Source organism: Mytilus galloprovincialis, chromosome 8, assembly GCF_965363235.1.
Source record: "Mytilus galloprovincialis chromosome 8, xbMytGall1.hap1.1, whole genome shotgun sequence".
NCBI classification, from domain to species: domain Eukaryota; kingdom Metazoa; phylum Mollusca; class Bivalvia; order Mytilida; family Mytilidae; genus Mytilus; species Mytilus galloprovincialis.
Window position 1 is genome coordinate 49324907 of NC_134845.1, and position 16528 is coordinate 49341434.

The 16528-nt window shown below is 31.8% G+C and overlaps 1 protein-coding gene across 2 annotated transcripts; it reads left to right on the forward strand.

Annotated features, from left to right (window-relative positions):
• Positions 1-142: 142 nt before the first annotated feature.
• LOC143042120 (uncharacterized) lies at positions 143-16340 on the forward strand. Of its 2 annotated transcripts, XM_076214374.1 has the most exons (10): positions 143-401; positions 1509-1680; positions 2779-2882; positions 5795-5920; positions 6871-7050; positions 7790-7905; positions 8724-8844; positions 11556-11603; positions 14336-14536; positions 15687-16340. In XM_076214374.1, exons 1-10 carry the CDS (start codon positions 341-343, stop codon positions 16289-16291), a joined length of 1734 nt encoding a protein of 577 aa, XP_076070489.1. In that variant the 5' UTR covers positions 143-340; the 3' UTR covers positions 16292-16340. The 2 variants fall into 2 exon arrangements, with proteins under 2 accessions (XP_076070489.1, XP_076070490.1); XM_076214375.1 differs by lacking the exon at positions 11556-11603 and having other exon boundaries at positions 145-401.
• Positions 16341-16528: the final 188 nt, after the last annotated feature.

Below are 16528 nucleotides of genomic sequence, written 5' to 3' on the forward strand. Positions count from 1 at the left end.
CTTAGAAGTATTAGAATATTACTGAATAAATTGTGATTTAAATCATGAAATTTATTTTTAACAAATTTTAAATGTAGAATGATAATTTGAAAGTATTTTTAAATTGATGATTGAAATTACATTTCAATAAAAATTGAACTGATAAATGAGTATTGTATGACACATTCAATTAGTCATATGATATGGGCTGCTTCAGTTACCACCTGTAGTGTTATGAAGAAAATATGTAAATGTTATTTACATCGTTTTAATTTATGAAAGAAATAACTGTTTGTTTGTTCAGCACGAACGTATCTAGATAGGACCCGTTTAGAATGAGCGGTACGGATTTTGTTGTGAAATGAAATTTTCTGAAATTGGATTAATTAATTTGTTTGTCTTTAATTTAATAATACAGACAGGTGAGTTTTATTGTAGTTAGAATCAAAGTTTAGTGAAAATTCAAAGTGAAACACTTATATTCCAAATAAATATGTATTAAAAAATAGAATGTGTAGCCTGGTATGGTTACAAATGAAACAACTCTCCACCAGAAATCAAATGACGTACATGGTAGTGTAACTATGACTATTTTCATAATTATACCTTATCATATGTTCTGAAATGAAGCTCTAAGGTAGTCTGTATAGTATATGATAGATAAATAAAAATTCAATTTGCAAATTTAATGAAAGCGATCACTTTTGTCTCTTGTATTTGCTACGCTTTTGTCTGTCTGAAAGATTTTTTCGTTACCTGAATTCGATTCAATTTATACACAAGTATGACTGTTCAATCAGAACAGACAATCTTTCACAATGATAATTCTGTCTTTAGTGAACCAGTCACAAGACGTAAAAAACACTTTCCCCATTATACAATTCATTTTCAATCGATTTCTTTATTAAAAAATAACTTTAAATATATAGTAGGAAGACAACACAAAAATTATATAGCCAGTCAAGGTCGTTAAACACTTCCATATAATAAAATCAACACGATCAAAAATGAGGAAAAAACTCTTGCATGGCCATGGCAAACAGTAAACTTACAATCAGACAGCACTACTAGTATACACAACAGCAAAAATATTTAAGCAACATGAACACGATCTTAAACCATGCAGATGAAACCAAGTGTTTGTTTACTGCCCCGCAGTTCATACCCACCAAACATTAAGATTAAATGCAAAGTTAACCTTTACGATACTGACTGTTCTGTTTATAATAATAGATTGTTAGCTATATATGCTCTTTGATCGAGTTGTTGTTTCTTTAGCACACCCCCCCCCCCTTTACATTCTCAATTCTATCAGTTTTGATAACGATCCAGAGTACCATGGATTGGACAGTATACGTATACTAGTTCAGTGAAAATGGAAGTCATACTAAACTCCAAAACAATAAACTACGTGTAGTTCTTCCAGAGAAATATGATTGTCTCTGGTTTTTCTAAAATAAGGAAACAAAAATTACTCTATATTTTCTAAAAAGAAATGTTCGTTTTAAAACCTAATTGATATTTTTCAGAGGCACAGTGTACGTTTCCATCGGACTTAAGAGGTGCTTGGATTAGTGCTGATCGAGGAACATTAACGTTGACAGCCAATACACTTTCTGGCTATTCTATACCACTGTCTGCCTCATATAGTTCGGTTGATTTTGAGTGTAAAACTCTTATAAATGATCAGTATTATTTAAGGTAACATGTTTATCAACCATCAACATTTTCATATGTTTGAAAAATAAAAACAACATGTTATAAATTTCATCATTCCGAAGCGCTTTTCTTGATTTAACTTCATCAGGAACGCTCAAAGTCGAATATTTGAATGCCAAGCATTTATTTATAAGATCTCAAACAGAAAAAAATATTTATGATAAAAAAGACATAAAATAAATAACCAAATCTATCTAAGGTCAACTTTGCCCAAGGAAATTGAAACCTTAAATGCATAAAAAAAAGAAAGGGTCTACGAAATTAAACAAAGCCAAAGGGACACTCAAAATTGCAAAAACAGACAATACCATGACCAGGAAACAAGTTAAAATGAAACTAAGTACTATACACAGAACATGAAGTATAAACTAAACCAGCTCGAGTCCCTCGAAAAACTGTGAGTGAATTCAGGTGCTGTGGAAGGGTAAATGCTTCATTAATGACACTTACCATAGTTCACCATGACTAGAACAATATGATAGTGGCATATCATATTTTATAATGAGGCAATACCACATACAGTATAATCTTATTGTTTGTGGCAACGACAGACACAACACATATATATGCCGCTCATTTGTGACGTTAACTTCCTAAGAGATTTGTTTAGTGTTGAAGAACATGAAAACGATAACAAACAAAAACTTTGATTACTTTGATATATCTTGTAACCTTCATTTGACTTGTATATTATTATAATAGACACAAATGAAGACAAAGTTGGCATACATTAGTGAAGTATTAACCCAATACTCATATAAATACGCGAAGGCAGTATGTGAAGTGTGGGGACTATTTTTAAAGATGTATGAATATATTTTCATTCATTCTAGTCACCAAATATATAACATTCGTTTGAAAAAATCTGCATCAACTATAAAAGATAATTGATATTCCAACATATTCTGGAGGAGAAACTCGTATGCGTGTGTATAAACCGTGTGCTTTACATAAATTTATAAGAATTACCCAACTTTTAAAAGGTTTTTGAGTACTTCAGTTTAGTGTAGGAAATAAACTTGTATCGGTAAAATAGGTTAAGTTTCTGATAACAGATATACTTTTTTTATCCATTTTCAGAGGTACTGCCACTTTTAGCGTCCTTGGTATAAGTCGTAGGGCACACATATGTCTAGAGTTTTACAACTTGACGTCTGAAAAATATTATTATCATGTAGCAACAAGTAAGTATTTTCGGGAAAAAAAGGGGAAGGTAAACCGATCATGACTCTAATTATTCTTGAAGGTGATTATGTTCGACCGATCATTATACGACCTCAAACAATTTTTGTCATCGAATAATGGTATGATGTCGTCGTCTGCGGTGTCGTCCGAAGAAACATTGGTTTCCGGACTATAGCTTTAGTTTAAATGAATGCATCTCTATTAAATGTTTCAGAAGGTTCAATTCCACAAAACGAAGGTCGTGATTGCTTTTAGGTGATGTTCCCGACCGTTTAGGAATTATAGACCCAAAAGGGGCCCAAACAAGCATTCTTCTAGTTTCAGGATAAAAACTTGTATACCACTGTAATATATATAGGGGGTTGAATCCGCGTTTCCGGAAATACTGTTCAGTCCGTATACGACTTTGTTATATACATGTATGTAATCGTAATCACAGGTACTGTCTCTTTTTCGTTTTGCAAGCGCCATTAAAGGATGTAATTTTATGAGCTCTTAATATTTTGCCTCTCGTATCCCCACACAGAATTATTACATGGCGGAGGACCCTAAATATAATTTCAAAGGACTTTATTTGTATTATGATCTTCTTCAAGTTGACCTATGTTTAATCACATGAATCCCAGTTTCTGTACGTGAGATTCATCTCATTACAGGCGTATTATTTAACATGCACATTTAATGTTTTTATCTGTACGTGAGATTTATCTCATTACAGTGTTGGTTTTTTTTTCTTCGTTGATGTCGGCGCCGAAATATAGCAATTTAAATGATATGAGCGATGGCGAGTCTACTTTAAGTTTACATTCATTAGTTGAAACGGACGACGAATTTACCGACGATTCACTTTTAAGTTCATATTTATTGGCACCGAGTAGGCCTTCTCAAAACCAAGAATTGGATCAAAGTTTAAATTTATTAGCCCCGACTAGGCCCTCTCAAACCAACAAATTAGATCGTTCTATGCCGAATTTTGTATGTTTATATTGAACATCGATCTTTACTATTTTTGAAATATGTTGATGAGATCGTATGAATATGGTTCATTTTGTATTTAGTGGATTTTTAAGGAAACATGATAGTGATATACAGTTTCATTAGCGAGCAAATTAAGGAAAATGTAGAGAGAATGTTTTTTTTTTTTTTTTTTTTTTTTTGCATGGTATAAAGACGGAAATCTGTAGTTAACGACCTTTTGGAACTTTTATGAGGAGTGTATTATCTAGGATCTATGTTAGTGATATCGAGATAATTTCATAAATAAACCCCGTGAATTGTATCTTTCTGATATGTTTTATCTGTTAGCAATTTTATATTTTTTATGAGAGTGTGTGTGCGTAAATGGGTTTGGCCATGATTCTGTGAGAGATAGTTGATATATTTCTTGAAACTTGCAACTTATGAAATGTGATCATTATAGGACATTTTCACAATATTGTAAGAATTAGGGGCTCTGTTGAATTTATTACTCAATGATACATGTATCACGAAACAATTTCGGATCTGTAAAAATATATTTAACTACTAACTTTCAAAAGTTGAGATTTCGCAACGTCAGATAATTGTACTTTTTCATGCTGTGTTTTGAGATGGTATATGAGTTGGTGCATATATATTGTAAAGCGAATTCAACCCTGAGAAAAATTTACATTTTTCTTTTGTCGGGGGGATGTAATATATATAGGGGGTTGAATCCGCGTTTCCGGAAATACTGTTCAGTCCGTATACGACTTTGTTATATACATGTATGTAATCGTAATCACAGGTACTGTCTCTTTTTCGTTTTGCAAGCGCCATTAAAGGATGTAATTTTATGAGCTCTTAATATTTTGCCTCTCGTATCCCCACACAGAATTATTACACCACAATGTTTAATACCACAAGAAGAATATGCAAAGCCACAACACGAAGATTTGGATTGATTTTGGGGGCTATGAGGCCAACAGTTTGGAATTAAGGGCCAAAAAGCTGGGGGCAATAAAAACAAGTATTCTTCTAGTTTCCAGACAATTACTTGTGTGTTAGTGTATGGATCACTTTGACATTGTACTACAAGGTTCCATATGGCAAAGGGAATGCTGTGATTGAGTTTGGGGTTTATTTCACCAAACATGTATGAATTATGGGCCAAAAAGGGTAAAAAACAAGCATTTTTATAGTTCCCAGACAATTACTTGTGGTTAAGTATATGGATCGCTTTGAAAATGTTCTACAAGTTCCATACTACAACAAAAATGCTAGGATTGAGTTTTGGGGTTATTGCTCCAAGTTGGGGGATTTTTTTCTCACTGTTTTTAGGGATTCATATTTTTTTTCAAAGTTTTTGAAAAATTTCAAGAAGAAATCTTCAATAACACAGTATTGCGCAATAGATTTGAAGTATCTTTGACCACATTTATTTTGTGTCAGAAATCTATATTATGTCAAAATTTTTATCACAATCCAAATTCAGACAGTATCAAGCTTGTATATTGTGGTCACATTTCCCACAACTGTTCAGGCTTCAACTTCTGCGGCCGTATCAGGCTGCGCTGAGCGAAGCATTTTTTTTTATATTATAAGACACTTAAGTTTGCTCCAGCAAATACATTTGACACCAAAAAATGCATGCATTTATATACATAAAAACATGTCTAAACAATCTAAATTAATGAACTTTAAATTATTCAGTAAGATAATAACATTATTTCAGAATGTATTCTTTTCATTTGAATTAAATGTCTCTGATGTTTTTCTTATAATATAGAAATGTCAATTATTATACAAATACCAATTATTATAGAAATATCCTTTTTGTCTGTAGAATTATGCCACAGTGGAGTTTCTTGAAAATAAAAATGACTGCATGCATTTCATCTAAAGCGTCATATTTCTGTAGGCTGCCATTGAAAATTACCCTTTTTAATTTCAGCTATAGAAGCGACAATCAATGACAGAATTTACGTATCTGCAGATGCAAACACAGTGACACACAGCGATGTATGTAACAGGCAAACACCTTTTGAAGTGGGAACCTTTGTGATGTTAATTAAGGACGGTTTGTTTTACTGATTACATTATTCTGCATATTTTACATTTGTATAATGGAAATTGCTAGACTTAGTATTTAGAACTGATACAGGATGGCGAACACTGTGGAACACAGTGTAACATAGAATACGATGGGAACGGAAAAACATAGGAAATGTTTTTCTCTGAAAACACTGTCAAATGTTCTAACATTCTATTCTGACTGATCTATGTCTGAAGTTGTATTTATAAGAAAAATAAAACTGTAAATCTTACTTAGGTCTACTAAACGCGCCGTGTATGTTTCTATTGTGATCCGTTAGTTTTATATTATTGTTTTGCATATAGAAACACTTGTAACAGATGAAATATCTTGGGTTCGTCTGTCGTTATTCTCAACACTTTTTTACTAGATACTAGTATTCAAATGTTGAGCAGGATATGCTTACCTTTCCGGAGCACCTGAGGTCATCCCTAGTTTTTGGTTGGGTTTGTGTTGCTTATTTTAAAGTTTTATCTTTTTTTTTGTCATGTGTTCTATTGTTTGTCTGTTTGTCTTTGTCATTTTTAGACATGCGTAGTCAGTTTATTTTTTATTTATGAGTTTGACTGTCCCTCTGGTATTTTTCTCCTTTAAAGCTTTGATACATTGTACTTGTAGATTTCCAGTGTAGTTGATAAATAAACATAAAATGTTTATGACTTATAACAGACTGTCATGATCATCAACCGCCAAAATTCAATGATCATATCTTGTTATACTAAATTTTAATTGAAATATGTTCTATTTTTGTATATGTACGATATTAGCTTCATGTGGAATGCTTAATGACATAATACAATTTTAGGTATCAACATTTATATTCAAGCTTATAAACCTCAAAATCGTCTGAAAAAAACCCACCTTTTTTTAACATAATTACAGGCATTAGAAAGGTGCAATCAATTAATGTGTTATAACTTTGATTTTTTGAACAGGTGCAGACGATGCTAGTTTAGCAGTAAAATGTCCAAGTGATATTTTGAAAAAGTTTGAAAATGTGCAGTTTAGTTCGGCTGATGGGACTGCTAGCTGCTCAGGAAAACTAGACACATGTACCGACAAGCTGAAAATGAATTATACATACAATTCGTGTGATAACAGTCTGACATTTTCAGGTACGCAAGTTTCATATGTCTATGGATGATGGTGTGGATTTGGGTGCTCATTTCTACAAAGACAATAGTAGTATACCGGTGTTCAAAATATAAATCGGTTTAGAGAAAACAAATCCGGGTTACAAACTAAAACAGAGGCAAACACATTAACTATACAAGGAAAACAAAGGAACAACAGGAACACTGAATTGTAACAAAAACAAACGCCAACATAGTAGTTTTACATATTCCATAATCCACCCCACTCAACAAATATTCACTTTTAGTTTTTTTGTATAAATTTTTAGCACCCCATTGTTCCCTCCCTTTCCGCATACTTCTGTATAACTTGTCCATTTTTTTGTTTTATATAAACACTATCAATATTGAAAGGCATATAGTAATATCTTAAAAAAATGTATAATAAAATGACATATCAAGGGCTTTAAGAGGTTACTTGCATCAAGTTATTCATAATGCTCGAATTGAATGTGTTAAGCACTAACTAAATGGCATCTATTAATTTTATATATCATTATTCTAACCGGTTGCCATATATTAATTTGTAATGTTGATTTAGTTTAAAAGATTTACAAGAAACACATATTTTCATTTTGTAGTCTGATCATCAAAAATATTCACTGTTTGAGGAGACACATGTTGTAAATGCAGTTTGAAATGTTTTAATTTATAATTAACAGATAAAACAGTAAATGAAAGTAAAAAAAATAAACATGTTAGAATTTGTATTTTCTCTTAGCTGATGGACTCTGGCGTTGTTTATATTACACAAATTCTGGTAGCACTACTTACCTTGCCGCACTCAATATGGATGCAGCCCTCGTTAGTGGTCAGACGTATAGAATGGTTTGCTATGTACGTTATTTTATTGTCTAAGAAGACGAATAGAAACATTGACAAACTTTGTTTAACGTTGTTTTTTTTAAACACATATTCACATATTTTTGTCATTGAATCTAATTGAAATATGATCATCTTGTCTTTTCCATTATTTATTCGTTTGCTGTGTTATGGCTTTTGATTTTGCCATTTGATAGGGAACTTTCCGTTTTGAATTTTCCTTAAAATTCGGTATCTCAATTTGCTGGTAATTTACTTTTTTTTTAAAATCTTATCGTAAATATGTACATGCTTTATAATGGTGCCGTTTGTCTGTATATATGATGCATGAATACACAGCTACGTGTTTGTTATTTTACGTTAAAAAAACAACAGCTAAAAGATAAGTGCTTATACCCTTTTTGAGGATCTACTGATTGTATGTGTCTATACAATGTGTGCAACTTGGTTGACAATTGACGTTTGAATATAAACAATATTCGTTAAATATATGAATCTTAATAATGTTAGTTAGACTTGTCCTGATAAAGTAATGAATCGGTCTTCGGATGTTTTTTTTATATCAGTTATCTCCCTTCTTTGTACAGGTAATTGTAAAAATTTCTTTTTTGAAAAAAAAACATTTCTTTCTCGTATTATTATATAAATTTATTTCAACCAAGATGGGAAAACTTCCAGCAGTTTACAAAAATATCCACTGACAACTTAATTTATATAATGATACATGAAAGATAAATGCTTTACAAAATGTTGGTCTAAACAGGGAGACACGACAGAGACATTCAATTTGTTATTTATTTCATGACTGTTTAATGCTTTTTAAATTGATTTAGACTTTTCAACGGCAAGACGATGTTTTAAAGGCGACGACGCATCATGGATCTTGTTTACCCGATCAAACTGCGTCATCTGTTGTTTCGCCCGGTAATTTCTTGACAATGTCGGACATTTCAGGTATGTAAAAAGTATGTAGTTTCAAAGAGGGACAACAGATACCAGAGGGACATTCAAATGTATTGATCGAAATGAAACTGACAACGCCATGGCTGAAAAATAAAATAAAATAAAAAGACAAACAGACAAACAGACAAACAACAATAGCAAAACTCAACATAGAAAAATAGAACATTAAACGATACTCTTAGCTTTTGTTCTGGATACATGTATACAATGTTTACAATTCCAAGTTTCTACCTTTCAATTGAGATATTATGACTCTAAACTCTAGTTAGGGTGATCGAAAGTCACATTCTATAAACATCAAAGCACCTTTATAGCAAGTCTTTGCCCGAGGGGTCCGTAAGTGTTGCTAAGAAAAATTTCTGCTCCACTAATTTTAACATACTCCTTATTTTCCAGTGACAATACAAATTATCGCCTTTCAATCTGATCGACATATCTATCACATGAGTTGTTGATGTGTTCTAGTCCTGCATTTGCATGAAACAATCAGCCTATCAATCAAATCAAGTATGTTCGAAAAATACTTTCGAATAAGATCTTCGTGAATAATGATTTCAGAATTTTGTTGGTTTAAAATGAAAAATGAAAAAATATTACAAACATATAATCCTACTTCTGAAACAAGTAATGAGACATGAAAGGGACAATAAAAAACTTAAGTTGGTCCAGAAGAGTAAACGGTTTCTTCTGCCACTTGTGTTAATCATCATGTACATCATGACAAGTATAGTTGTGTGCAGTTATGTCATCAAAGTAGAAAGGATGGTTATACTGTCACCGGTTACAATATTGACCATGTCTGCGATAATATTGTGTTGCATTTCAGTGTTCCAGTTGTTCTTTTTTTTGCCTTATAGTTTATCTTATTCAACCGGTTTAAGTTTGTATCTATGGATAAGTGTTCTCTCTGATTTATGACTTTTAAGCACCGGTATATTACTTGCACCTTTATTTTACACAGACTATTCCTTAATTGTCAAAATCATCAAATCATGATGCATAGGTTAAACTTTCGATGGAATTAGATCTTCTTCATCATAAAGGTTCGTTTGTTTAATAAGAACATAATAAGCAGCAACCCTCTGCTACACATATAATGAAAGGAAAATACACGCTATCAAGCACAGTTTTATATTAAGAGGGGCGTACTTAATTTTTTAGGGAACACAGATTTATGCATCATACATGTACAGGATTTTTTTAAGATATAAAAAGCTCCCTCTGCCCTTTTCCATAAAGTCGTACAGCCAAGACTGAGACTTTACGAAAATGTTGTGTGTGGGTTTTTTTTCATAAATGTTTGTTTTATATATGAATAGTAAATTGTGGTAAGTATATATGCACCTGCAAATACTGTACATTTTTCAATATATTTAGCATTTGTTTACAATTAAGAGTTATACCTTACGTATATTTTACATTACAGTATTATTATCCTACTATCTATAACTATAGTAACTAAGTATTATTTAATTTTTCTTAATGCACAATCGATATGATTTTAGATTAAGGTTTTTTTTTAAAACCAATCCTACAGTATAATTCTATATGACTTAAATAGGATGTAAATTAAGTGTTCAGATAGTCATTAGTATGTGTATGACTGCATATACAAATTTTGTCAGTAATGGGGTGAAAATTATTGTTTTCATCATAGTGAATATAAAAATAAGAAGACGAAGAATGATTGCTAACAACTTTCCACCAGAGATCAAATATCATAAAAAAATAACAACCGTAGGTCATCATATGGTCTTAATGAATGAGCACAACCCATGCCTCATAATAAGCTATAAAAGACCTGTAATCGTTTAGCATAGTGAACAAATTATATGATAGGACTCTGCAAAAAATCAGTTCTTTTCAGTATGAAGGGATTTGCACTGCATCCGGACCTTATGCTTACGGTCATCTCTGAGATTCTCCTAAAGAGTAATGCTGACTATATAATACCATCACCTGCCGTTAAAGGTGTAACAACACTTATTTGGGACCGGCCAGAAAGCACAGAAAGTAGTACATATTTAACACGAAGTAGTTCCAACACATGAGTGTAACTTTAAAAACATGTAGATGATTTAGGTAGTTTTAGTATCAAATGAAAGCTGTAAGTGATCATTATAGAACTCTGTTTGACTTAAAAAAAATGATTTTGATTTGTAATAAAATGCACCAAATTTTACAAAAAGGTACATTTTGCCTGCTTGTCAGATCTGAAGTACCTGCTTTTGGTTATATATCCAAAATTCCGGGAAGTAGTTGTTTTTCATTTGCCATTAAAGAAATACATTATTTTGTAATACAAATAGTTATCAAAGGTACCAGGATTATAATTTAGTACGCCAGACGCGCGTTTCGTCTACATAAGACTCATCAGTGACGCTCATATTAAAATATTTATAAAGCCAAACTAGTACAAAGTTGAAGAGCATAAAACACCACGAAGTGATGCTTTGACATGCAATGATTGTAACTTGATTTGAACAAAGGAGCTGTGCCTGCTAGAAATTGAGCAATTTAACACAGAAAGCAATGGGGTCATGAGTATGTGATGTTCCTCTTTTACAAGAAGGTCTTAATGAAATAACATCCAATATTTCAAAGTGTTGTCAATATGGCATTTAAGAATCATTTCACATGAAGTTTCAAGCGAACATTCTATCAGATTTGCTAACTAACAAATAACGTACTACATTTTACAGACAGGGGCAGATTAAGAGAATTGAAAGCTGTTGATTCTCTGCAAAAAGGTTAAGAAAATTGGACGCCTAGATTGAGATAAAAATATAAATAGTACATGCATGATTATGTTTAACACACACTTAACATCAGTTAAGCATGACAAAAAGATATGCTAATGAATGAGTATTAACCCATGTACAACATAAAACACATAACCTGTCTCATACGTTTTGGGGTTCATGTGATACCGTAGGATTTAGCTTTTTTTAAAACTGTTTATTCATTTATTTTCGGGGGAACCAATGTTTGTGAATTGCGGAAAACTTTCATGTTAATAAATATCCAATTTTGCAGTTTTTGCCGAAGTCTGCATAAAAGCCTATAGGAAATATAGGAAGGTTTTTATACCATTTCTAACAATCAATTGCTTACTCATTGCAGCTTTCTCATTGTTTTCTGTCCACGAAAGACTACTCTTGTGATGTTCAATTGAACAAGACACAATAATAATGTTAAAAGTAACTGCTGAATAGTTAAAAGTTAAACCATTGCAAAATAAACGGAAAACAATTATAAACTAGAAATAACATACTATATCTTAGAATTGGCAAGATAAGGACAGGTCGGATTGAAAATAGGAGGCCAGATATTTCCAAAAAGGATTCCTACAAACAGTAATATGATCGATCGCGTTTAAGAATACTGTTATCTGCCTACGAGTATTTTATGATTTAAATTGACAAGATATCGTGAGTTTAAAAGAGATCATATGCATGGTCACCAACATATTAAAATGTAGATGATTAAATAAGTATCAAAATCATTACAAATGTATTCGAAATATTGCATCTCGTCCTACATGTAAGAAATTTAGTGAAAGTAACAGAAGTATCCTTTAATTCATATAGATTTCTTGATTCATACTTATTTTCTCGCGAATGCCGTACTTTGACTTATTTTTTACAAACTGTGACTTTTTTGGAGAGTTATCTCATTGGCACTCAAACAACATCTCCTGTATCTAGTTATGAATCGTCTGTAATCATGACTTTTTACTACAGGTTCATCTGAGTCACAAATACATTCTTAACAGAAGTAAAACAACTATATTAAACAAATGTTATCTGTAATCATAAGCAATTGCATGCATGTATACTATGAATAATGCTTAGAATATATTACATTGACATTTGAATATACTTCACGCTTTCAGATATAATTGCTATACAATTATTTGCTTTGACTATGTGTATATATGCATGTATGTATTAATGATGGTATGATCTTAGCTTGGTTCATGGTATAATGAGTTACTTTGTAAATTATGTGGTAAGTAGTTATAGATACCATACAAATTTATGGCATTGGAATATATTGGATATGTTTTTTTCATATTTCGTTTTATCTTTGTCTTTTCATTTAATGGTTAACATTAACTACTTAATAGTAAATTTAAATTCAGTGTTAACATAGCATTTCAAGAATTTATTTCAATAAGACGTATTACTTGATTTATTTCACTTGACTGGGCGGGGCTTAACCTGTTCGCTTATTTAAGACAGTCTATTCATAGACAGGTGTGTCAGGGTAAACTCATCAATGCTGTGTCCAGTTATTCGTCCCATATCATACACTCAGTTTATGTGTATGTCCGTTTGGTGAAACCGATAGGTGATGAGAAATAATTATAATAATAACGGTCATCATCCTTATCATACACATCTTCAAATCGACTGTCCAATACAAATCAAATCGTAAGCTCCACCTGATCAGTTGAAATAACATTGGTAATACCTTTATGCCTCAGTATCAGTGAAAGTGAAAATGAGTTTTCAATACAATACCATTGTTTTATACTGCATATATTTCCTATATATATAGACAATAATTGTGCATTGATTTGACATATCAACGATATAAGGATGAGGCTTAGAAACCACGAAATGCGAGGTTGTGCAGAGCATTTTCCCCGATTCGGGCTGAATCCTTATATCGTTGATATATCAAGTCAATGTACTATTATTGTCTTTATACTGCAATTTAAAAAAAACATTTTTAATTGTTGTTTAGTGTGTTAATGTTATTTATTTGATTTAAATATTTGGAAAATCCCCCTTTAAAAAGGCCTTATATCACACAGACGGAGAAATATACAACACGATGAAATGTGCATCATTACCTGTTGAAAACCGCAATCAATGGTGAACGAATTCGTTGCAGACTAAAATATCAACAATAAACATAAAACATAATGATTTATAGGTTGCAAACAAAAAATATTAATAAGTGAAATATGTTTTCCCAAAAATTGCAAAAGAAACAAGTTTGAGTCGTTAAACGCATGTTGTTTACATTGGAAACAAGAACAGGTTGAATAGATCGTATGAATAATTAAATATAATTTCGACCATTTCTATTTAAATATTCATGAGGAAAAGTGATATCAGGTCCGTGACTGTATATGACATAGAAATATATGGTCAACGCATTTTGACTGCTCAAATAGAACGAGTGCAGTATAAAGTAACATATTATAATAACTATATTTGTATAAATGTCAATTTTATCATGGAACACATTTTCCACAATCAGGGGAATATCAAGGGATAAAAATAAGTTTGTATTTGTGTAACAATTTGAAAAGCTATAAATGTTTTTTTACACTTGCAGTATAAAAACAATGTTATTTCAATGTCATAAGAACCGGTAGAAGCTCGCCCTTCCCCAGTTTCTTAGCCTCATACAAAAAAGTTGATATTTTCCTGACATTGACCTAATATCGTATATTTCCTATTTTCAGATCCTGAACATGGTTTTGATTTAGTACCTTTTTATGTTGGAGCCATAGCTCTTGCTCTTTTAATTATTGGTTGTATTGGAGTCTGTGTGAACTACCGCCACTATAAAAATGCAGATAAGCCTAATAGAGTACATACTATAAAAGTAAAGGAAATGAATAATATACCTAAACGTGAATCAACCAGTGGTATATTTTCCTACAGTGAGTATATTTTGAATAAAATCTATTTATTGTCTATGCTTATATTTTCTCTAAAAAGTGTAAATTTTATGTTATTGAATGCTCTACCTAATTGCAAATGCTTGACTTTGTATACAAACAAATTGCATGACGTTTCCCTCTGCTATAGCTTGGACGATGCCATTAGCCGGTTAAAAACTAAACTATATGGAACCTAAAATATTAAAGTAAAAGACATTATTTTTTTTTTCAAACTTGGCAACGTATCAACGTGGATACAATTGAGCTACATGAAAATATGGACAAAATATCGAATAATCACCGAAATGATGAATTGTTGAAACAAGAAAATACGTTTATATATTTTATTGTTGCACTAGTTCTGACTAGTTTCAGCCGCGCATTTCAACTTCAGGTTCATGAATGGAACACGAATAAATTGAAGGCCAAAACCATAACAAAATTGAAAGAATTGGAACAATCCATCACCAATAACATCAAATTGTTCTAAATCTGACCATTCAAGACATACTAACCAACACACCCATTACAGATGCATAACAGTATAAAAGAGGGACGAAAGATACCAGAGTGACAGTCAAACTCATAAATCGAAAATCAACTGACAACGCAATGGCTAAAAATGAAAAAGACAAACAGACAAACAACAGTACACATGACACAACATAGAAAACTAAAGAATACACGAACCCCATGAGCTGTATAAGCTGTGTTGTTATTGTTTATTGATTGTTTAAACAAACGAACATAATCTTATTCTGTTTGTTTACTTGTCAAAATTCGAATGCTATCAAATGGGTAATTAACAATGTGGTATAGTGTTGCACTGGCTGTTTCATTTATGTACAACCCATTCATAGTATTTTTTAAGGGGGTAGACCTTGGTTCAGGGAGATAACTCTTTAAATCAGTTAAGCGTTTGTAAAAATCAAGTTCATCCATGTATTTTAAGCATTTACCTGAAACAGATTGAAAATAATCTATGTAACCTAGAAGCTTAGAATATATTCTTAAAAAACGGTTGACATAAACGTACTGATGATTTTAAGAGTTATTTCCCTTAACCTAGGTCTACCTCCTTAAAGTCATTGATATTGCAAATCTCCATTTGTTTATGTATTGACAGTCTTAACGAAAAATGTTATTATAGGTTCAACTTCGCTGGATGGAGATGATCATTATTTAATATCTTCAACTCCTATACAAAAGACAAGGACAAAAAGAATAAGACAAAAGATTACGTCACATCCTTCAACTCTGTCGCGTGTTCTACAATATTACGGCGTTCCACCAAATAACCATATAATTAAAAACAATTTGAATGTTTATGACGACATCCATAAAGCATATGTTGACCACAAACATTTAAAGAAAACTGCAAACGTTGAAACGGCGGAAGATTTTTACAGAAACCAGAAAATTTATGTAGATAAAGGATTACTGCCTAGAAAGGTTCTACAAGGCGACCCACAAAAACCACACAAAGCTCAGATAGCACAGAAACAAAACGTAGCGTTAACAGTGAATCAAAATATTTCATATGGTGGAAACAACATTCACGAAGACAGGTTGATAAAATTCTCAGAGAGACACAATATTTATGGGCAAGACAGGCAAGACAGGCAAGACAGGAAACTCACGAAGACTAAAGTAGACCCTAGTGTAAATGATGAAGGACCATCTGCCAGAGGAAGAGGAGATATAACAAACACGGTCCATTATTTTAACAGAAGAATACCAATGCATTGGAAATAAAAAATATTCAAAACATAAGATTTTTAAATAATACATATTTGAAATGAAACGCAACACTGACATGCATTCAGCATAGTATATTCAGTTCTTGACTGATTTTGTTTGTCTAGTTGAGAATATATTCCCCTTTAACAGAGCAAATGTTGTTAGCTTGTATTTTCTTTTTAGCTTATTAATCAAACTAGCTAACTAATATTGCCACTACATACTTGAAAACAAACTCATCTTACATTCCAG

Bases quoted from the DNA above. Each gene is read 5' to 3' on its own strand.
- LOC143042120 (XM_076214374.1), top strand. From the start codon at position 341: ATGAAATTTTCTGAAATTGGATTAATTAATTTGTTTGTCTTTAATTTA. The intron at 2,883-5,794 runs GTAAGTATTTTC...TTTTAATTTCAG, and splicing joins TTATTATCATGTAGCAACAA to CTATAGAAGCGACAATCAAT. The intron at 7,051-7,789 runs GTACGCAAGTTT...ATTTTCTCTTAG, and splicing joins TAACAGTCTGACATTTTCAG to CTGATGGACTCTGGCGTTGT.